Here is a 26,257-nt window from a genome sequence, read left to right on the forward strand (position 1 = left end):
CTGCTAGATGAACTCTGATAGACAATAACTTTAAGCCACATTGAGGCAGTGTGACAAGGTAGAGGAGAATCTGCTTGTTTGTGCAGCCCTTGGGATCAGAGCCCATAGAAAAAACTTTCCATTTTGCCCTGTAAGACTTTCTGGTTGCTGGTTTCAAGGTTGCTTCTAGGATTGAGTCCAGTCACTCACAGAGAGGCAACTGTGCATGCCCTAGGGATGGACACTCTATGCCATCAGAAATTAAACAAAACTGGTAAAGGAAGAGACAAGGGACTGGCCTTAGTACATAGTGAGCACCTCCTGCTTCTATCCCTATCAGTCAGCCCCTGTCCTTGGCAGTACCAGGAGGCGTTTTCCTTCCATCTATGAAAGGTGATGGTTGTTGGCATTGCACCCTGCCTGTTTGAGGATGGAGAAAAAGGATAGTCCCTATCTATACCACTTATGTGGCCTGGCAGTGGGGTACTGGAAAAACCCCATCTTCTTCACCATGGTCCATACCTTATAGATGCACTAATTGTCTTGGCATTGGAAAGCCCTTCCCCACTGAAGGGCAAGTCCTTGATACAGGAGTGGGCTTCTTGTGTTAGATGAGTGTAGCCACACATGCCTCCACAATGCCATCACACCAATCATAGCCTTAGCCCCACAATCTGTCTGGTGTCTGGCAACATTAATCTGAATCCTAGAGAGGTGCACATGTTACTCTTGAACACCCTGGCTAGGTCCTGCTGCTCTTCTGGGAGGTGATCACAGAGGGAGCCCAGCTTCTTCCACAAAAAGAGCTGGAACCTCATCATAGTAGCCTGGTAGTTCACTACCTTCTGCCTCAGAGATGCTGAGGCATAGATGCACCATCCAAGAGTGCCTAGATGACAGTGCTCAATATCAAAGGGAGCAGAGCATTGGCAATGAAAGCTCCCTTAAGCCAATTCAACAACCACCAAATTCAGCTTAGGGTGCTAGAATAGAAGGCCCTGCCCTTCTCCTGCATGTGATACATTTTTTCTACCCTTTTCAATATCAGGGCCATCAATGAAGGAGACTTCCGCAACTGCTAGATGGTCTGGAGGAGGTTTGGGAGGAAGGAGGTGGCAAATGGTGCTGATTCCTTGGTCCATACACTGTTGAAGATTGGGTCTGATATTTTCTCTGGCTGCAGCTATGTCTGCATGCTGAGACCATTGACCATAAACTGGATCTGCTCAACAAAGCTGCCCAGATCTGCCGATGGCAAGTTGGGGCCCCCAGTGTATACAATTATGTCTGGACAGGAGGAGATGGGTTGGACTGATGAAGAAGTACCCTCATTGGGCTCATAGTCCTCCATGTCCATCAGCAAGGATAAGTTGGAGAGAGATGGTAAAGAAGAGCTAGACTGGCAAGGTGGCAGAGGAGGGGCAGGCAGCTACACAGGACAACAGAACTCTCTGGTTGAAGAAGCTGGCCAGAGTCTTAGAAGTGCTGGTGGTTTGGGAGCTTGTTCACATCCCCCAAAAATGTTGGGACAGTACACCACTCATACATGGGTTCCTTGTAATAGAAGCTCCATGGGTCAAAGAAGTCTCAGCATGATTGTGGTACTGCTGAGCCTAACCATCTGTCCCAGTCTGAAATCAGGGAGCAGGAGCATTCCCTGCAGTCCTCAGTGACAAATGGTTCCAGTGCTGCTTGAGCCATGAATGGTTCCATGGGTGCCCTTGGGACTGTGACCAGTGGGAGTGGTTGAGCTGGTGGTGTGTCCCTGATTTCATCCTCCAACACCTACACTGAGTCAGGTTCCAATTTTGGTACTGGCGCAGGTCTTGGTACTAATGCAGAGGCACCAGTAGATGGCTCCGTGGTGGATGGTACTGGTCATAGCTCCATCCAGCATTGCATAGATTTCAGGACTCCAGAGTCTTTGGACAACACTTCTTTGGCCTGTTTAGCCATCTTCTTGACTTCTTCAATTGTATGTATGTATGTATTTTAAAATTTTATATGCTGTCCACTACCGAGGTCTCAGAATGCTCTTATAATAAAATAGAGTGGAGTACAGCATCCAAGTTGATTTTCTATACAATAAAACCCCACATTAAAATCACACTCAAACCTTAAAATAATGAGAAAATTGAAAGGGTTTGGCCTGGTGGCAAAAGGAATAAAGTGTCGGCACCAGATGAATCTCTCTGGGGTGCATATTGCATAACTGGGGTGCCACTGCAGAGAAGACCCTTCTCCAGGTAGCCACCCTCCAAATCTCCTTCAAGGAAGGGTTGCAAAGAAGGACCCCCTCCCCAGATCTTAAGGGGCGGGTAGGTGCACAGGGAAGGAGATGCTCCTTCAGATATCCAGGTCCTAAGCCGCTTAGGGCTTTATAGGTCATCACCAGCACCTTAAATTGGGCCCAGACTTCAATTGGTAGCCAGTGTAGATGGTAAAGGACCAGTGTTATATGTGCATACATTATATCCCTGTTAACATCCTGGCAGCTCCATTCTGAACCAACTGAAGTATTTGAAATGTCTTCAAGGGCAGCCCCATGTAGAGCGCATTACAATAGTCCAATTGGGAAGCATGGGTCACTGCTGCTAGGCACTGCTCATCCAGGTAAAGGCGCAGTTGATAGATCAGCTGAAGCTTGAGGAAAGTGCTTCTCACCACAGCTGCCACCTGGGACTCCAGGGACAGCCCTGAGTCAAGGACGACTTCCAAACTACACACCCTGTCCTTTAGGGGGAGTGCAACCCCATTCAGAACAGGGTTAAAATCACTTGTCCAGAAGGCTAAACTGCCCACCAACAGGTCCTCTGTCTTGTCTGGATTAAGTCTTAATTTGTTGGCCCTCATCCAGCTCATCACCCTGGCCAGACACCGGTTAAGGACAGCCACTGCCTCACCTGGATTCGATATAAATGAGAGGTAGAGCTGGGTGTCATCATTGTACTGATGTCTCCACAGCCCAAACCACTGGATGACCTCTCCCAGTGGTTTCATGTAGATGTTGAAGAGCATAGGGGATAAAATGGGACCCTGTGGAACTCCATGCCAAAGGTGCCAAGGCGCAGAGCCACAATTCCCCAGCACCACCTTCTGGAATCAGCCAGCTATGTAGGAGTGGAATCACCACAAAGCAGTGCATTGAACCCCCAACTCAGCTAGCCTATCCAGAAGGATACCATGGTCTATGGTATCAAAAGCTGCTGAGAGGTCCAGGAGAACCAAAAGGGATGCACTCCCCCTGTCCCTCACCCTGCACAGGTCATTGTACAGGGCGACCAAGGCAGTTCCAGTCCCATAGCCAGGCCTGAAACCAGACTGGAATAGGTCCAGATAGACAGTTTTCTCCAAAAGGGCCTTGAGTTGCCTGGCCACCACCCGCTCAAGCACCTTAACCAAGAACTGGATCTCAGCCACTGGTCTCTCTGGTGGCCATCTCTGGCTCCAGATTCACCCTCTTCAGGGATCTGATGGGCCTGATCACCACCTCCTTCAAGGGGGCAGGGACCCAACCCTCCCTCAGAGAAACAATAACAACCTCCTGGACCCAGGTACACATCCTCTCCTTGGCTTTGGATGAGTAGCCATGAAGGGCAAGGGTCAATTAAACAGGAAGTGGGTTGGACTAGTCCAAGCACCTTGTCCACATTCTCAGGCCACAGCAATTGAAACTCATTCAATAAAGATGGACCAGATGGTGCTCTGGACACTTCCTGTTCTGGGACCACATCAACTCTGAAGTCCAGCTTGTGATGAAACTGAGCAATTTTATCCTTGAAGTGCTGGGCAAAGTTGTCACAGCAAGCCCCTAATGGTGTGATATGGTCATTTTTTGGCCCAGAGTGTAGCAGGCCCTGCGCCACCCAGAAAAGCTTAGCTAGATGGCATGAGAGGATGCAATGGAAGCAGAGTAGTATTCCTTCTTCGCTGCCCTTACCGCCACAGCATAGGCTCAATAGTGAGTTCTAAGAAGTGTTTAGTCAGATTTGGCATGGGATTTCCTGCACCTACGCTCTAGTCATCTCCCAGCCTGCTTCATCACCCGCAACTCAGGCGTGTACCAGGGTGCCGCATGGCCTCTGCATGGTGGGAAAGGTTGCTTGGAAGCAATCATGTCAATCACCCAGGTCATTTCCCCATTCCACAAATCAACCAGGACATCGACATGAACACCAGTCCTATCAACTGGAAATTCCCCCAGAGTACTCAGGAATCCATCAGGAGCCATAAGACTCCAGGAGTGGACCATTTTAATAGGGTATGCACATTTACAAAGGGGAAAGCTGATCCCAAGTTTAAAGCTCACGAGGAGGTGATCTGACCATGACAAAGAAGTTAACATCAAATCCCTCACTTTCAGATCACCATCTTCCTGCCCCATCAACAATACCAGGTCCAGAGTGTGACTTCTTTCATGTGTTGGGTCAGTGACGTGTTGAGACAGCCCCATGGTTGTCATGATGGCCTTGAAGTCCTGAGCTGCCTCAGTCAGAACAGCCTCGACATGGAGGTTGAAGTCCTCCAGGACCAACTTCCCGGGGGTCCTCAACACCAGGTCTGAGACGATCTCCATCAGTTCAGGCAGGGAGTCTGTTGGGTAGAAGGGTGCATGGTATCCCAATAGAATCTCCATTCTGTCTTGATCACCCAACACCAGGTACAAACACTTGAGACCCGGCCTCCAAGGGACAGGAAGCCCCATAAAGGAGATCTCTGTAAATTAGGGCCACACCCTCTCCACTTCTCTCTAGGTGGGGCCACCCCCCCCCCGCTTCTCCCACCCAGGTCTCTGTGATACATGCCAGGTTGGCCCTCTCATCCATAAATATGTTTTATTTTATTTTTAATCTTTGTTGCCTTTCCCAGAATGACGAAGGAGCCACACAGAGAATTGCTGAGAGGGAAGAGGCTGTGACAGACAGCACTGACCTCTCAGACTGGAGAGAGGCTGCTGCAGACAGGTAAGAGGTGTCAGGCAAGCCCAAGGTGTTGACTGTGCAGAGGGCCTTATTCCACGATTCCATGTGGAGGAGATGGGCCCTTTGTGCACCTGGCAATGTGGGAATTGGTCCACAAAATGCACTTCACCCAGATACAAAAGACACAAAGAATGTCCATCATCAGAAGGCAGCTGAGTGTCACAATGGACACATTTATGGAAAGGTGCCTTTGATAACATTGGGAAAGACAGAAAGGCAAGTAAAAGAGGAAGGAGAGAATAAACTCAGAGAAGATAGAGATAGGTAAGGAAAAGTGAAAAGGATCTTTTTGAGGTTGTTGCTGTTTATTTGAAGAAAGGTAAAAATGGTAGGAAGGAAGATTTGCAAAGGGTCCAAAAAAAGGTGGGGACAAAAGGTTTAACATATCAGAAGGAAAGCAGAAAAATTAGAAGAAATGCACTGAGGAGAAAAAAACAGCAAGAGAACTTCCTGAGGCACTGAAGGCAGTCAAAGAAGAACTGAGGGAAATGGCAAGAGCCCCTCCCTTTTATATGGACACTGAGGTGGGGGAAGGGTTCCCACCAAAATGCTCTTAGCTATTGAATCTTCCCCATAACGGGCTCCATGCAGGCGCAGAGCCCATGTGTGTGATGCACAGAGACCACAAAGAAGAACTTGAATATATGACCTAGTTCCAAGAATAGGCAGATGGCCTGTTTGGAGGCTGGCAAGTTTAATTATTTGAAAAGAACTGTGTATGTTCTAGCTAGGCAAAAAGAAATCTGCAAAGACATTCTCACTTGTAAGATGTTTTCAATTGGCTGACTTATACTTGCATACAAAATATATTTTATCTGTTGGTTTAAAGTATGCACATAAGTTTTCTTATATTTCTGTAAAATATTTGACAGTACTTACAAAGCCAATAGGTTAAGCAATTAGAATCATTAGAGGTACAGAACTGGAAGAAATGTCCTCTTGTACATTCCTTCTAAGGCAAGATGCTCTAGAGCCTAACCCTTTATAAATTAAATGCATGATAAATCACAAGCAGTCACAAGCAAGGTACAACAGACTGTCTGAAGAACACATAAGAAGAGATGAGGCAAGCAAATTAACTATTGTACAGTGCTGTAAAGGAAGACAAGATATATTCAGGGTCACTAGCCAAACTGTCCTTGGAGGAAATTCCTTTGTGACCACTCAAATGTTCAGTGAACCTTAAATGTAAAGCAGTGCCCATGTAAGAAGCCTTTTCTTAAGCATCTCTTCCCCCTGTCAGTGATGGTTTCAAATTTTGAGGATCCTAGAAAAGGATGGTCTCAGTGTGTCCTCCTCCTCCTCCTCCTCACAGCCCATTCACAGCCCTCTTCCATTTGGCCCAACTAGCCCCATTTCCTGTTCTTGATCACTTCTGAACAGCAGGGAGGAGCAGACTTATTAGGCTCATATCTTTGTCAAATATCCACTGAAGCCAATGCTAGCCCACACAATCACAAATCTTCCCCTATGTAAAACTCATTCACCCCCATGTTTGTGTGTGTCTCAGCAACATGAGTTTGGCTAACCATGTTTGCTTAGGTAACGTGTAGTTTTATGAATCTGATAAATAGTTGAACACCACTGGGGAAGAAGACTGTCAGTAAAGCTTTTATTGTACAATTGCCTGTATCATTCACAGAATTGTATAGTTGTTCCAGATGCAGTTGACACATTCGTATCATTGTATTTTATCACCACTTCCTCCATCTTTTTTATTATTCTAGAGGAGAATAAAGGAGCAAAAGCTGTTTTCTGACTGGTAGTTTTAGGATCCAGCTGTTTGAAATCATTCTTGGTATTGGTGGAGTGCCTGCTGATAGAGTACTTAACATCTTCTTCCACCTAGAAGCCCCGGTTCTGTCCCCTGATTTGCCGGGGGGGGGGGGGGGGAGGAAACAGATGAAAACACAAGTGCTGGAATACGTAATGTGAATACAACTGAAATTAAGTTACAGCTTGTTACTCAGAATACTCAGTTACTCAAACAAAGCTGCAGTTTAATATAATCTGACAGTAACCTGGGAAAATTTCTAGCTGGTATAACTGCAACTCCTATTGAGCTGAATCCAGGGGCTGATGAATGGTATGACCCACAACTGTCACATGTGGCTCTGCTGGCACTAGATTTCACACTAAGTGAAGCAAAAGCTGAGGGTGTGCTTTTGTTACTGACATAGATGAACAGCTTACAAATTCAGAGGAATTACTCCTCTGAAAACGATGAATGTCCTGCAAAGGCACCTAGCCAAAGCCCTGCAGCCCAAAGCTCCTCTACTTACAAGGTAACCAAAAGGGCAACAGCTCTTTAAATGGATTGTTACACCACTTGAGAAGCACAGGTTTTTTTTCAGTCTGCATCCTCCAGGCCAAAGTCTAAGTGCAACAAGCCACTGCTGAGGCTTTCCCTCACTTGTTCTCAGCTTCAGGAATGCAGCCTATGATCCTGAAATTTTCACTCTTGAACTCTCGCCCAGGGTTCAGACCTAACTTCAGTATGAAGCCAGCTCAGGCAGAACTGAGCCTGCTTTCTAGTCTGGTCTGTTGTTTTCTTGTGGTCACTGAGATGGATCAGGTTAATATATACTTGCTGAGTAGCAAAAACTCTCATTTTCAACTGCTTTAAACAAGGTAGTTATGAAGTCAATCCTAAAGGATACCTTGCCAGATCATAACTACTATCAGATTATCACATATATCCTTGGTCAAAGTGTTTAAGTGTGTGATTACCAGACAAGTCTGGTACTATTGACTCTGATTGTCCAAGCTAGGGACTGATTAGATACTGGAGTGATTTCAGGTGGGAGCTTTAGGCTTAGCTTTGGAGAATTATTCAGCTCAGATTTTCTTTTTGTTCCTTACTTTTTGCAACATTGGTTGAAGAGGAATTGAAAACTCTTTCCAAAGATTGGGGGATAATTGAACATCCAGGTACATTGGATAGAAAGACAAGGGAGGCATATATCAGTGTGACTCCTTAGCCATTGCAGTTTTCACATATTCTGTTTCACATTTTATTCTATCCCTGAGGTGGATTCAGCATCGTGGATTGTTCTTATAAAACACAGAATAAAAGCTGTAATAAATAAGGTTTCCCATCAATATAGGAGTCACCATCATCTCCTGAACTTAGATAAGATGGTTGAGAGGTTTTCCAGTTTTGTTTTTTTGTTTTTTAAGTTTTGAAGTGTTATGCTAGCATTCCAACTACCATGAATGCTTGCTGTATGTCTTGAAAATGAAGATTGGGAATAATATTCTGTGATCATGTTATGTAATTCCCAGAGTTTGGGTGGGTGGGGAGGCTACCCAATGTGCTCTCTCTCTCTTGCTTGCTCTCTCTCTCATTCCCTGTGCAACCCCACCTTCACCAACTGCAGTAGTAGTTTGGAAAGTAAGTTGGTAATTTTGTATTTTGTTTACTTGTTTTGGATAGTTTTAACTTTAAACAAATTATCAAATAATACAGTTATAGTCTTGCATAAAAATGTTGTTTTGAGTTAAAATGTTTATGGTGTGTTAGTTTTTAAACCCTCCTAAGACTTCTTTTTAGGATTCTGAATCCTAAAAAGAAATCAAGCTTCAAAAGTGGACAGACTAATCTTAGTAAATCTTCATAAATTATCCAGATACTGTCTGATACCTCATGTTGATCTAAGATAAAGCATCATTCACCTTGCTTGCTCTTGCTGAGAGATTATAAACCAAACAAGGATTAACACAGTTCTAAAAGTCAGGAAGACATTTATTTAGTTGTCAGATAGCTACACTGTAAAATTAATCCATTCATACGTATGCACACTGTTGCTGTTATAAAGGAAAGTATCCAGATACATTCTTTCAATACAGTTTCCATACAAAACAGAACATGATTTTAAAATAATCTTTTAACTGTTTCTAAACTGACAGAGAATCTTGCTTGCCTTTTTATACATTACTGCATCTCCAGGGATTCTGCTCGGACTGCTAGAGCACATAATATTAGTAAGTGGGAAAAGGAGGACAGTCTAGAATGGGAAATTGCCAAGGTGAACTAATGAAACAAACACGCTATACACCAACATCCCTGCTACTTTGTATTAACTCACTATTATTTTAAGCTTGGAGACTTTTATTTCCAGTACAGTAATTTTGTAGGGATTTTTGCATGGATCCACTGTAAACCAACATGCTATGGCTGATTTAGAATAATGCTTCCTCAGTACCTGTCCTCAATGGCCTCTCCTCTACCTGAGATACATTTCTGAGACCTTTGTCAACTCTACAGGGGGCTGTTAATCCCAGGAATAAATTTTATTGTACCACAGTGACTTATCATCTGTAATGTCCTTTGGAGGAACCCATATTAGGCTACTGGGGTTCACTGAACCCCTACTGTTATTTACTATGAGCCCAGTATTTCACTTAGCCATTTTCTTTTTTCTCTTCAGGACTTGCTGATAGTTCAATGAAAATTTTCTGATTTGTAGACTGTATCTTTCCCCATCACATGTTGCATTTCAGTTTGCCACACAGAAAAAGGGAGGTTGCTTACCTGTAACTGTTGTTCTTTGAGTGGTCATCCGTGCATTCACACCAATGGGCTTGAAGCACAGCACAAGGCCTCGGCTGGAAGGAAACTTCCAAAGCTTGGCACCATGGAGTGGGTGGGAGCTGGGCCCACCTCCCATGCGGGCAGTATATAGGCAGTGCCTCCCACCCGAGGTGTCCTGTGAAGGAAGTGGTCCGAGTGGATAATGCCCCGGCCCATATGGGGTAGAAGCTGACAAGAGCAAGCAGGCAGAGGGCAGGTTGTGTGAATGCACGGATGACCACTCAAAGAACAACAGTTACAGGTAAGCAACCTGCCTTTCTTCTTGGTGGTCTCCATGCAAACACACCAATGGGTGACTAGCAAGCTGCCCTTCCTGGAGGAGGGGCTATCGTCACGGCAGGATTGAGGAGAGGACCGCCCTACCAAAGGCCACAAGGCCCAGCAGCTTCTGGATGGTGTGGGCAGTGGAGAGAGGTACAGCCCTGATAGCCACAGCCAGAGTGGCAAGGGTTTCTGCCTTCAGCTGTGGCAGGAAGGCTTTGGCAAGGGTGGCATCCAGGTGTGCTCCTATGAAGAGTATGGACTGTGTGGGGGAAAGAACAGATTTGTCATGGTTTATGAGGAGCCCCAGGTCCCAAAGGAGGCAGCATGTGATAGACAGGCCACGCAGTAAGTCCTTCCAGGAGCCAGTTGTCCAGGTATGGGAAGACCTGGATCCCCTGAAGTCTAAGGTGGGCACATACAACTGCCATGCATTTGGTGAATACACATGGGGCTGTGGCCAACCCAAAGGGCAGGACTCAGAACTGGAAAGCCTGCTGTTCGTTTTGGAAGCTCAGGAAATGCCTGTGCTCAGGGTGGATAGCGATATGAAAGTATGCGTCCTTGATTTCTATGGAGGTGAACCAGTCTCCTTGGTTAACGAGAGGAAGGATGTCCTAGAGAGTGACTATTCTGAACTTCTTGGGGGTGAGGAACTTGTTCACCCCCCTCAAGCCTAAGATGGGCCTCGGAGTCCTGCCCTGTTTAGGCACTGTGAAGTACCTAGAGTAGAATCCCCTGAGGACCGACAGTGGGACGCGTCCTATCACCCCCTTATCCAGCATGGCTTGTACCTCCGCCCTGAGGGCGGAAGATGGGGTTGTGGTCTTAATGCAACTGAGTGGCAAGAGGGCATCAAACTTGATCCTGTATCCTGATCTGATTATGGAGAGGACCCAGGAGTCCAGGGTGACGGCCTCTCATGCTGGGAGGAATTGTGCCAGATGGTCAGTAAAGCAGTGGGCGGTGGCGGGGCTGCCTGGCCCAGAGCGTCATTGCCTGTGCGTGTTGTCCTGGCACTTCTGTGGGGGCCTCTGGCAGGGTTGGTAGTCTTAGGGGAAGGCAGTGCTCTGGGTCGCATGGGGTAGTCAGGGAAAGTGCGGCAGCTGCCATCTCCTCTGTGCTGAAGTCTGGCCAAAACCCATGCACTTGGTGGTAGTGCAAGCCTTATGGAGGGAGTCCATATTCCCATCGGTGCAGGCATTGAAGAAGTCTTCACCGTCGAAGGGCAGGTCCTCAATGTGGGCTCGGGTCTCTGGGGGCAGGGAGGCAGAGTGCAGCCAGGCATGGTGGTGAGTGCATCAAGGCCTTGCTCACGCAGTCAACATGGTGTCAAGTTACTTCTAATTGGAACCTGGAGAGGTCCTCTGCCTCAGTGTGGATGAGGCGGACAGCATCCCGTAGGTAGTCAGGGATCTGATCAACTATGGCACCCATCTTCTCCCATAGGAAGAGTTGGTATCTAGCCATGGTGGCCTTGTAGTTGGAGACCCTAAAGCCAAGGGCAAACCGCAGTGTAAATCTTTTTTTGCCATGGCATCCTTCGGGAAGTGCCCTGCATGGACTTCACTATGATGGAGTTAGGCCTAGGGTGTTGGAGGAGGAGGGGAAAGGCTTTGATGGTGACCTTACAGGCAGATTCCGCTCTGCGAGAGGTAACCAGTGGGTCAGCCAGGGCTTTCCAACACTGCTGCGCTGTGCAGAGCAATGCAGGCATGGCTGGGATGGACACAGTGGTAGTGTTCCCTGACGCCAGTGCATCATAGCATGGGGCAGCCTGGCTCTGGAGGCTGGGAGGTTTGGAACCCGAGGTCCTCTGCCATCCAGAGTACCAGGTCGGAGAAGCCACCCCCCCTTTGCAAGTGAGAAGGAGAAGTCCTGGTTCAGGGCCTGGCCATCTGAGGAGTGGGTTGAGGCCACAGGCGAGGGGGAGCATCCTGCAGCCGGGAAGCAGCTCTGACCTGAGTCCTGGAATCTGGAACACCAGTGGCAGGTGCTCCTGTCCCAGTGGGTAGCATGCAGGCATTCGTGGCAAGAAGCAGGGCTGCGGGAGCAGTGGCGCTGGCAGGAAGGCCTGTTGCAGGTTGCATCGCTTGAGGAGTCCTCGCTGTGCCAGCGGCGCATGTTGGGCCTGTGTGGCTTGTCTTTGGGCCTAGAGGCGCAGCTTGATTCACCGCTGGGTGAGATCTGGCAGTGGTGGGAGGCTGCGGTGCTGTAATCCCAGCCACATGTACCCCACTTCCTGCCAGGGTGCTCGGAGCGCCATGTAGTACTGGGGCACTCCCGCTGGTTGCTGTGGCCTCACACATGTGCCCTGGGCATGGGCAGTGAAGCAGAAGAGTGGTGGTGGCGGCAGCGCTCCCTAGGAGCAGAGTTGTCAGTGGAGGAGGAGGAAAGGCTCTGTGTGCAGTGCATGTCCCTAGGCCTTCTCCTGGAGGCTGGGAGCCTGGGCTGGACTCAGGGAGCGCAGGCCTCCAAGGATGAAGAGTTGAACTCAGCTGGGCACGGTCTCCCTGTAGGCGGTGTGGAGAGCAGTGAGCTGGAGAGCAGGGAGACCTCAGAGCATGGCAAAGAACCCGCTCAGCTCTGGGAAGGGGGGGGAGCACGCCCGCCGGCTCCAGTGCTGGGCCGCGTCACCCGCAGGCACCACTGAGGATCAGTGGTCCCCTGAGGGGGGAGATGTGCAGGCAGCTGCCTCCATCACTGCTGTGGTGGCCGGGCTGCATGCCTATGTGGCCTGGGGCACGGGCAGCATTGCTGGGATGTTGGTGCCCAGGGACTCCAGTACCGGGATGGCAGGAGTCACAACTGGGGCACCCTGGGGTCCGGGGATTCTGGGTGATCCTGGTTTGTTTTCGATGCTGGGGGGGGGGCAGGCTCCCTCGTGGCATGGAGTTTGCGCCTCTTCACCAGCGCCATGGTGTTGGAGGGGCGCTCCCGCGGTAACACTGTCCTCCTCCTTTCCCTGAGGTGCTTGGAGGGGCCTTCACCAGAGGGCGGGGTTATCCACTCCTGGGGTGAAGGTCGTAAGGGCTCGCTGCCACAAGGCCTGCCTGAGATGTATGGCTCTCTGCCTGTGCATCTGCTTTCCGAGGCTTTTTGCGAATGGGGCGGCATAGAAGTGTTCTAAATAAATAAATAAAGGCCTGACAGTGGGGGCAGGTCTCCACAATGTGCCCCTCACCTAAGCAGAGGAGGTACTTTGAATACCCGTCATTTGCAGACATTCTTGCTGCGCAGGAGGTGCAGCGGCGTGGAGCTGAATTGGCCATGTGGTCTGAAATGAAGTGCATGTGGTCAAGGGAAAGGAGAGAGGAAAGAGCTGGAGTGAGAGCGAGAGCAAGAGAGAAGGAGAGAGGTGACAGGCTTTTCTCCACAGCAGAGATGAAAGGCTTGAGAGAAGGGGTTTTTTTTGTTGTTTTTTTGAGAGACAGAGGAAAGAAGAAGACAAAATGGAGAACTGGTAAGTAGAGCGAGCTGGAAGGATTCAATCCAAGGCAAAGAGGAACTGAGGGACTGGACAGGAGCCATCGCCTATATACCACCCACATGGGAGGTGGGCCCAGCTCCCACCCACTCCTTGGCGCTGAGCTTTGGAAGTTTCTTGCGCTGCGCGTCAAGCCCACTGGTGTGTTTGCACGGAGATCACGAAGAACAAGATACTTGGGTCCACAATGTCACAGTTGTTTAGCACACATTGTCCTCTAAATTTTCCCTACTCTGTGCTTTTTTTTGGAGATAAAATGTGGCCAACCCCCCCCACACCCCCATATTTCTTTAGAGGAAGTTAGCAAGATTTTTATAGTATGCAGATACTCACTGACCAGATCCAGCACTCCTGGATTATCCTATTTTTTTGTATCCACTTCATGATCACTTATTTTCGGAGAATAACACGTGGGGTGCATGTCCTTGAATAGCATTCAATCAGTGATCTGGTATCCTTCTCAGATGACTGTTCACTGGGAATTGCTGGCACTGTTTTTCACTGGTTCTGCTCCTGCTTACTGCACTCTCCAGAAAGTGATGCTTGGGGCTTTTGTGTGGTCTCAGGGAGCCTTCATTATAGGGTTCTATATAGGCTGATTCTATTTCATATGATTTTTAACATCTACATATAACTGTTGTGACATCATCCAAAGCTTTGGGTATGCTGTTATCAGTATGTTGATGACACATAGTTTTGCTTCTCCTTTTCATTTCAGGCAGGTGTCATGGCAGATGTACTGAATTTGAGTCTGGTCTTGGCAATGGACAAGAGGCAATAACATAAAGTTCAATCTAGGACAAGACTGAGGATCTGCTGATGGATGGTCCCTCTGTATAGATGAGGGAAGTGCATCCAGGGTTGGGTGAGGTCATACTCACTTTGAAGGAGCTGATTATGCAACCAAAGTGTACTCCTAGATCCATCACTGCCTCAACAGAACTGTCGCCTACCAGCTGAAACAGATAACTGAACTGTGACCTGATTGTAGGGATATTATGGCATCAGAGGTCTACATTCTACCATTACACACTGGACTGCCTTTGAAGAGAATTCAAAAACTGCAAGTAGTTCAGACTTTAGCAACCAAGTTATTGATTAGTTGGGGCTATATAATGTGAGTATGTATGTTCAGTCCTAGCTTACCTGCACTGGTTGTCCATTTGTTTCTGCACAAAATTCAAAGTGCTGGTTTTAACCAATAAACCCCAACATAGCTCAGGACCCATATGGGCCTGTCTAATCTCTGAGGTCAGAAACTTTTCTTTATGTACTCCTTCCAAAAGAAACTCAGGAAATGGGCCTTTATTGTGGTAGGGACAACCTCCCTAAGAAAGCTTGCTGGGCACTGACATTGGCATTATTTATGCACCAGGCAAAAAGTGTATTTATTTTCCCTGACATTTGGGCATGAATTATGACCCAATGGTTGTCGTCTGCTTTTGTGTTCATGCTAGGCTGGGAACTGTGGTGATAAATGTTTGTGTATTGCAGCAGATGAATCCTTTTCATATTGAATTATTTTCAATTTATATTTCCATGGTGTTTATTTTCATTTGTATTATTTTGTATTATTGGGCTAGCTATGGTTTATACTCAAACCAATGTATTCTCAGTCACAATGTATGAGTGTGAAAGCTGGACAGTGAAGAAAGCTTACAGAAAAATTGATGCATTCAAAACATGGTGGGGAACTTTGTGAATACCCTGGACTGACAGGAAAATGAACAAGTGAGTCCTAGATCAAATCAGTCCAGAGCCTTCCTTAGAAGCAAAAATGGCAAAACTGAGGCTGCCATACTTTAGACACAACATGGGAAGGCAAGACTTCCTGGAGAAGATAATCATTTAAGAAAAGTCAAAGGCAGAAGATAAAAGAGAAGACCAAATATAAGATGGATTAAATCCATAAAGAAAACCACAGCCTTGAACTTTGAAGAGCTGCAAAGCTGTCATCGCCAGGACACTTTCATTCATAGGGTCTCCATAAGTCAGAGGTGACCTGTCAGCATTTAACAGCAACATGGTTTATACTGATGCTGGTTGTTATATTCTTATTGTTTTCTGTATTTGTGTATGTCAGTTCAAGACTGCATTTTCCAATGAGGGAAAACATAAATTGAGTAATTGTCATTAACATCTGCCTGCTTGACAAGAATATTCTTTACATATATTGGTCTTTAGGACTATGTGAAAAGTGTAGCCAATGTAAAATATATCAGTCCTTTTTGATAGAGATAGATCAGCTGGGTCAATTCTCTATTGGCTTTCTATACCTTCCACACTGATTTCAAGATGTTAAATTTAACATCACATGGCAGGGAAAGCCATATGAGGCAATACTGAATTAACTGGGTCTTTTCAGCCTGAAGGAGACTCAGAGGGAATATGTTGGCGACATACAGGTATGTGAGGGACCATCACATGGAGGTGGGTAGAGACCTGTTCTCCCCTGTAGAGGAGGGCAGGATGTGCTCCAACAGTGCAAAACTCAGGGAACCAAGGTTCAATTTGGATGCCAGGAAGTACTTCCTGACAGTTAGGACCCCGAGGATATGGAATGGACTTCCACAGGAGGTGGCTGAGGTCCCATCGGTGAGGGTGTTCAAGGATAGGCTAGACATGCACATGGTGGGCATGTCATGAGCGGAGCCAGGAGTCAGACTAGATGGCCCGGGAGGCCCCATCTGACTCGCTCTGTTTCTATGTTTCTACATTAAATGCCAAATGCCTGAATCCTTTATTTAAAAAAAAAAACCACACAACTATTCTAACCTACATTCAAAAGGATCTCTATTGTTATGTTGTTGGTACTCTTTGCAAATACAAATTGTAAAAAAGCTTGGGTAGCCCTGAAGCTGATGGTGTCTCCAACTTCAGTGTTTCACTTTTGTCTATATGGCAGCCACTAATTTACATGGGAGAAAGTAAAGCATTGCACACATGGTACTATTGGATGCTGATAAAACAGACTTCCACGTAACATAAAAAGAAACTTGTGACATATTAAAGAGTAGCAGATTTTAGTAGGATAAACTTTCAGGGCTTGTGCCACAATACATCTGTCAGTCTTTGATGTGCCCCAAGACTCTTGCCTCCACTTGAGTATAAAAAGGCAACCCTTCTGGAATTTGTCCCTTTATACCTAGAACATAAGAAGCTATGTCATGTTGAGTCAGACCAGTAATCTATCATACTGAGCGGTAGCAACTCTCCAATATTTCAGACAACAATATTTCTTACCCTTGAGAAATTGTCTAAGGGCACAGTTCTATCGATTATACCCTCACCACTTGGAAGCCCCTGAACCTGGAGGCTTCCTAGTTTCTTATTCTCTGCCAAGCAGGCAAAGCAGGAATGGAGGGGTTTATCTTTGCCTCCCCATCCTCTGTCTTTCCTGAATTCATCCACCTTTCCTGAGGGGGGTTCAGAGAAGGAGGATAGGAGGCTGGAGGAAGCTCAGGATAACTCATATCCTTGCCCCTCTAGTCTCCTATCTTCCCCACCCAATAGAACCGACAGGCAGGGGGAATATTTCTCTCCAGTTGCCAGAAGGAGGGATCTGGGGTCAGTTCTGATTCACTCTTCTGAGGTCAGAGTACTTTTTAAAAACATTTGTGGGGAGGGGGGAGTTCCAAGCTGTTCCTTGGGTGCTTCTCCAGGGACCATAGGATTGTGTCCTTAAATGTGTCTTCCACTGACTAAATTAAAAGGAATTGCTTCCATGAAACTGCATGTACTTTCAAATGCTTATCTGACTTCCAAATCCCATGACAGCTAGATTACTGACAAGGGCACCTTTAAAGTGGCTAATTGGCCAATCCAGACCCTTGGAGGGAAACATGTTCCAAACCTGAATTGTCCCACTCTGCTCCTAGATGGATAATCAGTTGATTAAAGTACCATTTTTGTTGTTAGAAACTACCCTAATAGCTTCAGTTGTTAGGCAGAATAGAAAATGATTAAATAAATAAATGTTAATAAACACCATGATGCCTTTTGTTGTGTATAAAAGCAGTTCTCTGTTTTACAGCTAAGGGCTTGGTATGCTGTCTAAACATTTTTCTCTTCAGTTTAGTATCCATTACAAAACAAAATTTGACCATTATACTTTAACAGCTGAATTATCACATCAGTACTTAAAGGCACAGTCTTATTTATTTATTTAAAACTTTTATATGCGATCCTCTATGCGTGTCATCTCATATGTCTTATACACAGTCTTACGCAAGTGTAGACAGAAAAAAGCCTACAAACTGAGCATGCTCCTTCCATCCTTCTATCCTTACTCATGTGTAATTGTGTCTGTGTTTGTTTGAAATGGGGATGTGTGCACTGTGAGTGAGGACAAGTGCACCCTCAAATGCACTTTTCTCACCATAGACCAGAGAGAAAATGCCTTTTTATATAAACATGCATTTTGAAAAATGCATATTTTGAATGTGAATGCAAAGTACAGAAACACGTGAGCTTCTCTCTTACCCCCAAATGTGCGTACTTTCATGCTTGCCCTTGAAGATGCAAATAGGACATCTTGGAATGCAAAAAATGAAGTAAAACCAGTCTCTTGTACATTCCTACCAAAAACCTGCCCGGTCAAACAATGAAGGTTGCAATGCTTTCCTCCCATGAAAATATTTGCATCTTGCTTCAGTGTCACAGAGTGCTGCTCCTGGGAAATTCTGACCATCACATCTCCACCACAACATCTGCAGAATGATGGTTTAGCATCCCTCTGATGGGGGGATCCCAAGAAAAAAACAAATGTACACCCCAACCCTACATTTTTTTCCATTTGTGCTGATGTAATATAATTTCTCACTGACCTCTACAGCTTGCTCAGCTTGAGAAAAACAAAGCAGAGCATTTTCTCAGCCAAACTCAGCAAAAGCAAGGTTTCCTACCTAAAAGCAGCATGAGATAAGATGGAAGCAAGAGTAAATGCTTATTGCATGGTTCAGTTTATGATACAAAGAATTAAGATGGCTTAACATATTGTGAGAAGCAAAATAAAAGTGAAAGACCCTTCAAGCTTAATATAGAAAAACAGGACTATACAAGAGAAGCAGGAGGTATCCTACTTTAAAGAAAATGTTTGGCGCAGCACTGCTGCCAAAGCTATTAGGCAAATATATCGCTCCAAATAACAGGTGTGAACTTTGAAAAAATAGTAACTAATTATTATAGAATTTCCATTTCGTTGGAAACATACATAAGACTGAAAGAGAAGATAATCAAGAATACTCTACAGCACTAACTGCATCTATTGTACAATAGCGCATGCAGCAAAGAAGCTTTACTCTTCTGCCTCCATGGCATCCTTGAGTAGCCATTTAGCAGAACTCTCTTAAATGGTCTGGGGACTGTTATCACTCTCCTGCAGCCTTAGTCCCCTCCAAGAGCCATTGTAATCTTTTGTATCTCATTTTGAAAATAAATAACTTGTCTCCACAGTGAACTTGATGCTGTTGTTAGAACAGCTCCAGCTGAAGTGTCTGATGCCACTGTCCATGCAATTTTGTGGGATCAGTTTTATTGGCTGAGGCCTGACGATGTGGAGAAGTACTTGCAGCAATGTGATTAACCATATGCCCTATTGATCTTTGCCCCTCCTGGCTAATAAAAGGTAGCTAAGATGGAGTGACTATATGGGCCCAGGAAGTGTTCAGTGCACCTCTGTATGAAGGGGTTGTTCCTGCTGCTCATAAAGAGGCAGTAGTGCAACCTGAAAAAATACTTGAGAACTACTATGTAGTTGCAAATACCACCCCTTCTTAAGGTAGGTATCTGAGAGGGTTGTGGTGGAAACTGCAAGCATTCTTGGAGGATGGGTTTTGATCCGGTGATGCGACCAAATCAACATTGGTTGCCCTGCTGGATGATATTTACAAGAGAAGGGCAGAAGGAGTGTAATCCTATTAACACTGCTCAATCTTTCATCAGTTTTTGATAATATCAACCATTATATTCTCCTGAATAAACTCTGCAAGCTGAGCTTCAGAGGGATTTTGTTAAAGTGACTCCAGTCTTACCTGCAGGGTCAATTGCAGAAAATAACTTTGACTCAGTATTCCTCAGCATATTGGCAATGAAGTTATGGGATTCCAAAGGGTACCATTTTGTCCCCAGTGTTGTTTTGCATCTAGAGGAACATTGGTTACCAGGGATGGCAGCTGATGCAGGCACTCAGAGTTTCCCTCTCTCACATCGTGCAACCACTCCTGGTGAGGAAGACTGCTGATTGTATAACCAGAGGTCTGCAAGCATTTGCAGGTTTCCTTTTGGTTTGGTTCAGTTTGCAGAACCAGGCCAAACATGGTAGGAAGTCTACAGATTCTGAAGGGAAGCATTCTGGAAAGGTTCCTCTCCACCCTGGCCTAGACTTAGTGCTAGGTTGAAAGGCACTTCAGCAATTTAACTAAAGCTGAATCCTGGCAAAATATTCAGTAGTTCCCAAGCCTGGGAGTTAGGTTCTGGATTGAGTTGCAGTAGTACACCAAGTGTAGCTTCTTCTGCATATAGATAGCTTGGCTACAGTAATGCAGCTACTAGTAAACTCAAGATTGAACTACAATACATTCTATAAGGGGCTGCCCTTAAAGCTGGTTTAGAAACTGTAGCTAGTGCAGAATGCAACAGCCTGTCTGTTTTTAGGTGTTGCCCCTTTTCAGCATGTAGTTCCTTTGGTGAGGGAACTGCAATGGCTGCCTATTTGCTATCAGGCCAAGTTAATGTTTTTAGCACTAGCCTTAAACAACTTGGGACCAAGAAATGTGAGACTGCCTTCTCCCTTACCAACCTGCTCAGTTATTGAGGTTACTGGATGGCATGTCACTGGTGGTTCCATATGAGTCAGGATGTGCAAACATCATATTATTTCCAAAACCTCCTGAAATAAAAGCATTTTTAATAAAAAATAAAATACTGTCATTTCAGAAGACTTTCCTGTTTTAACCAGACATTATTTTATTGATAAGAATTTTATTGATCTTGAACTTGTTGATTTATTCTGTTATGTATTTTATATTTTATTGTTCACTGCTCCAAAATCTCCACACAAGCATCAAGAGACATATAAATCTTATAAACAATGAGTAAATAAATAAACAAACAGATAACCAAGTTATCATCACAAATCATATTAAGATAAGAAGCAACATGCAGGAACTCCAGGACACAGCCTCACTGATTCTTACAGGGTGCAACATCTGTCCTCATAGGAGGCCAGTGACAATGTTCTTCACTGATTTCTCTTAACTCCTTTTTACTGCAGACTCAGAAATATTATTTGGGTGAGATAATTTACAACTTTAAAGGCAATGCTCCTAAACAAATCTTAGAAAGTCTTTGAAAACATGTTTTGCTTGCAACCACTTTGTATTTTCATTATACCAAATATGCATCATGTAGAAAATATTGAAGATTTTAAAGTAAAGGGTGAAAACACATGCTGGAAGTCCTCCATTAAAAAAAATCTCTTCATGTTAGTACCAAAATTTATGTAAATTTACCATTTCTATGGCTATACTTTATTCTTGGAAATTACAAGGAAATGTTACCTGCTGATGCATAATCAAACTAGATACAAAAGTCCAATGTCATAAAATCCCTAATGAGGGAGAAATCTCTCACAAGACTGTTTTTTGTCTAAACATGCATAAGATTACACCCTTAATTAATGTATAATGTATTTATACTTTTAGGCTACCCAATTCTCAAATGTTCTCTAGACAAATGATATGATAAAATCAAGGAACTACTTCTTAACACAGCACATAATTTAACTATGAAATTAACTACCATGAATCATAATGAGCATGATCAACCTGGACAGCTTTCAAAAGAGATTAGACAAGTTCACAGAGGATAAGGTTATCAATGGCTACTAGTATAATGGTTGTAAATTACCCCCAGTAACAGAAGCAGTATGCATATCAGTACGATTAGCTGGCGAACACAAGAGGAAGAGTACTATTACATTTGTGTCCTGCTTCACTATTTCTCTTATGCATCGGACTGGCCATTGTGCAAGCAAAATGCTGGACTAGATAGAGCTTTGGTCTGATCCAACATGACTATTTTTCTGTTCTTATGTTAAGCAACTGCATATTTTTCCCTGTTACTGCTGCCTCAACTTCTGTCCCCATCCTCTGTCAGTATAGACTATACTGAGACAGACGGACCAATTCAACTAAGTACAGAGCAACTTCCTATGTTCTGCTTTCATAGTGTATAATGGACAAACATGGTGAAACATCTACACTGGGCCAAGTGGCTTCCATCCAACACTGAGTGATCAAACTTCCATTCCTACAACAGGCCCTCCCCTCAGCTCTCTTCCCCAGTGAATTCACAGAATTGCACCTCAGATTTGTTCCAGAGCATCACTGTTTGTCCTTGTACTGTCCATTGCATTTAACAATTTCCAATCTTCATATATTTTAGAGAATAACATATTTCTCATATGGATGTAGATATATTATATGGATCCATGTCTGGTCATATTCTAAGCAGAGAGACCCACTGAAATTTAGGGTTCAGTCTATGCATTTTTAGAAAACAAAAAAGGTCCTGAAACTTCTAACATGCGTCAGTCAACTGTACTGGCTGGGACATGCTGTAAGTTGCAGGCCTTTTTTCTGTCTAAGCATGCGTAAGTTACTAAGTTACCCTTAGAAATTAGGCCTGAATCCAACCCACAGCTAGGCACTAAAATGTGCCATGAGTTAAAAGTATGACAAATACTGCTTCCTATCATCTAATTGCTCTAATAATTTTGCTAAATATAAAGTGTATTACTGTTTTCTGGCAATTCCAGAACCTCTCATCTTTTGAATCTGACATCATGATACCAAGCACATCATATATAATAAAAACTATGAAAATTAGTAGGACCTAGTTTATAATAAATGTGTTTGGAATTAAAATATAGAAGGAACTCAATCATATGTTCATAAGCTTTCCTCAAGAAATACACTGACACAGAACTCTGTTTTCAGCCATAAGGGGATGAGTCATAGCTCAGTAGTAGAGCACATGTTTTATATACACATGGTCCCAGGTTCAGTTCCAGGGCTGGGAAATTCCCTTAAAATCCTGGAAAGCTGCTGCCAGTTATTGTAGACTATACTAAGCTACAAGAATTAATGGTCAGAAGAAGGCTGTATTGCCTCCTTCTCTGTTGTTCTTCCATTGGCAGATAGAGGCAATTTTATTCAGGTAGGTATTTTGCATATAAACTGGTCTGCTACTGAAGGGGTTTTTAATTGGTGCTCATTATTTCTCTTTTTTACTATGCTCTAATGCATTTAAATTTGATTTTATGTCATGTTTTAATTAAGTTTTTGTTTTAAATCTGAATTTGATTGTTAGCTATCATTTTTGGCAAAAAAGTAGAGTGCACATTAAAGAAATAAACTGTCTGACTCTAAGACAGCTTCCTGTGATGTCCAAAAAAGTAGGAAAGTAATTTTAAAAAATCCTTCAGCATAAACTTCACCTTTACTGAAGGACAAAATGAATTAACAAAATACTTTTTAAGGGCTGAGAAAGATGTAGGAAAGTCAGATTGTGTCTAAAAGTGAATACAGGTACTTCAGATTAAAGCTGTCTGTTTTAAAACTAGCATTTTAAAACAGCTTCACTGTGCTTTAATAAAAGTGCACTTGCTAGCTAATAAAAATGCAGACAGTCAGAAGATTCAGGGTATGTTCCTGCTAGAGCCTAGTTTTTTTTTCAACTATGCTCTATAGTTTAACTTAGTAAAGATAAATTATGTGAGTTGTTCTCTTGTTATCATAAATATGAAAGAAAAACACCCCCAATGCATTTCAGCATCAGAAAAGCTAAGTGAAAGATACTGATCTCATGACCATTTAATCTAGTCCTTTAGTAAAAATGTTTATTGGCTGAAAATAATATAGAGTCTTGTACAAAATCATATAGACAAAATAAAGTAGATATGTGTTATTTTGGGGCTACTCAATATAATACAGAAGCCTGCTGCTAGCTGGTTTTCAGCAGCTTTCTCAAAATGTCGAAATATTAGTGAGACAGGCATATAATAGGATTTTCCCCACTGAACTTTTTCACTTATTTAACAGAAATCTCCACCAGAGCACACTATGTTTTCTATGTTTCTCTGCACAAATAAGAGATTCAACATATATTAACTGCAAGGTGCTGTTATAATCATGTGCCAAGAACACAAAATCAAAAATCTGTATCAAGAAAAACACACTTGGAAATCCCACTGACAAGAAGCTATGACTACAGAACCTGCTGATCTCAAGGAATCAGTTGCATCCCTCTTGCCAAACTTCATGATCTGTGCCTTAGCCTTGGATATGTGGCTGGACAGTTCTTCCAATATGCTGGAACCCTGGTTTGCACTTTCTTTTCCAATTGGCCAGCTCCATGATTGGATTCAACCCTACACAATTTGCTGCTACTTCTGCTGCAAGGTCTATCTGTGCCTTAGTTACTTGACTGCAGTAAGACTGAAAACTTGGTTGTTTGACAAAATGTTATTGCTTCTGCTGGGAAAAGGCAAGGAGCACTCAAACCCCACCCTAAGAAGACTAGAAATTTTATTGAGCATTCTGATGGTTTCTGAGATTTCACCAGACATTGCACATACAACCTGTTAAATCTATTTTTGCAGCCATATTGAACTAGAAAGCTACCTTTCTTTTTAAATGAAACCAAAAATCTCTGGATGCTGATTTCTTTGTGCATTTTCAACTGCTATACAAAATCAAGGAAGAGCTAATGAGCTGCTACATAATTACAAAACATATTAGTATTGAACAAACCAAGCAAATGCTGCCCATTTCATCAATAGCAAAGCCAAAATATTTACTAAAAAGTAAAGATGCATAGTTTAGAAAGATGCATAAGGATTGCCACAGTATCTCCCAGAAAATCTGTGTAGGTTCTTCCAGGAAAATTTCTGTCAAATTTTGAATAGGAACTTGTGGAAAAATGTGAGATCATCAGAAATGGAACAGAAAGCTTTATTTCTACTCAGGATTTTGGATATGTAAACCAGCTCTTAAAAGTCCAAAAGCCAGAGGAAAATTCCATCACCACCATCTAAAAAAATGTCCAAAAGGCTTCAAAATTTAATTTGAAAATTTATTTAAATTCAAATTAATTTTAATTAATTCATTCACCATTACCACCCATAAGCTTAAACAGATTCAAAAATCAGTGTTTTAATGTCCCTTTGCAAGACTTTGGCAATTCTGTGCTATGACAAGAAGACTTGTGTAAAGCTGTAATTAAATGGGAACTTATCCTATAGCAGTAACTATTCAAGTATAAAAATGCATCAACAGTACATTTTTGTGAGTGTTACTGATCTAAGCAAACAAGTGGGATTCCATGATATTCATTACCTGAAGCTGAGACAAATATATCATATTGCACAACAAGAATTAATCAGCAAGTATTTATTATTGGATGACAGGGAGGGGGAACTAAATAAATATGATCAGAATTCAGATACCACACTTTGTGAAAATGGATGTGAAGAAATGTGGACATGTCAAAATTCAGTTTCATATTTCAGGGAGAAGGTAAACAGTCTTTCTACCAAACCAAACTGATGTTTACAATGCTTGAGAAATATATTTAAGCTTCCACTTTGGAAAATCCCAAAGGGGGGCAATTTCATAAAGTGGGGGAGGGGAGCAGCCAGCAAAGCCTTAGAATGCCACTCTCTGTGCCTTTGGCTGTGTGAAATGGGCAGGAGGATAGCATTGTTAAGAGGGCGCCCTCAGTTGATCTCAGCAATTGCAACATTACAGGTCACTGATAACAGATGTGTTTTCCAGATGAAGGTGGTGGAATATGATTCAGTTGATGCAGTCTATTTTAGTAAATTTAAAATATATTATTATTTATATATTAAAATATCCTTAGGCATCATTAGTTGCATATAGGACCAAACTTTTATTTTATCACCAAAAGGAGAAGGAATGACCTAATGCCTATTATCAACTGTCCTTGGCAATTAGAATGAAAATTGCTTCCTGGGTATTCTGCCAGAGCAAGGCAAAAAGTGGAACTGCAGTGAATGGAAAACAAGTGCCAGTCCGTGAAATAATAAATAAATAATCAGCACAGACCCCGGGAATACGGATGGCGGGAAAGAGATCATATTGCCCAGCCCATTATTACTATCCACCTCGTAACAGCCCTAAGGAGGGCAGCTGCCTGCTGTCGCTGTTTTCACATGTCCGGATGGAAAGGCAGCAGTTGTCTGTGGAGAAGACGGAGCGCGCTGCCCTGACAAGGATTCCCGCAGAGGCGGCGTTTAAAGGGGGCGAGGGGTGGAAACGGGAAGGGAGGCGGCGGCGAGGAAGTTGAGAGGAAAGAAGGGGCATCCCGGGCGTCCTTACCTGATGATGTCGTCCTGGTGCCCCAGATAGAATTTCTGCCGGTGCTCCCGGGGGCTGTAGACGACCCCGACCCCCGCCACGAAATAAACGATCTCCTTGGCGGCCGTGTAGTAAAGGTTGTTGCGACACTGGTGACCCCGGTAGCCATAAACCCACTCCAGCCTCAGGTGGCAGTTCGGGGGACTCCGGTCGGCCATGGCCCGCCTTTGCTTCCCGCCTGGAGACCGGGTCCTTCCCGCTGGAGCCTCAAAGGGAGGAGGGGTAGGGGGCGTCTGCCCCACCGCCCCGGGATCGGTGTTTGCCCCCGTTTAATCCAGACCCACCGACATCGAGTCGTCTCAGACAGACAGCGCAGCAGCCGCCGCCGCCGCCGCCAGTTCGGTCCTCCTCACAGGAGGCGTCGCGGACCGCACTGGGCTCGCCTTGTCTTGACAGCGCTGCTGCCGCCGCTGCTGCTGCGGTTACTACTAGACATGGCTCCGCGGCGACACGGCCCCGGCTTCTCGTTCACCATCCACCCGCTGGGCCCGGCGGCGGCGGCGGCGGCTTG

General features: G+C 44.4%; 1 protein-coding gene across 3 annotated transcripts in view; it reads right to left on the bottom strand.

Annotated features, from left to right (window-relative positions):
- The window catches only part of EML5 (EMAP like 5), a 153,124-nt gene extending 127,220 nt beyond the window's left edge, over window positions 1-25,904 (bottom strand). For all 3 annotated transcript variants that reach the window (XM_044437125.1, XM_044437126.1, XM_044437127.1), the window contains exon 1: window positions 25,708-25,904. In XM_044437125.1, the coding sequence (XP_044293060.1) occupies window positions 25,708-25,904 (197 nt within the window). The remainder of the gene's footprint in view (window positions 1-25,707) is intronic.
- Between the last annotated feature and the right edge of the window lie 353 nt (window positions 25,905-26,257).

This window comes from Varanus komodoensis, unplaced genomic scaffold (assembly GCF_004798865.1).
Source record: "Varanus komodoensis strain SLA01 unplaced genomic scaffold, ASM479886v1 scaffold3, whole genome shotgun sequence".
NCBI classification, from domain to species: Eukaryota; Metazoa; Chordata; class Lepidosauria; order Squamata; family Varanidae; genus Varanus; species Varanus komodoensis.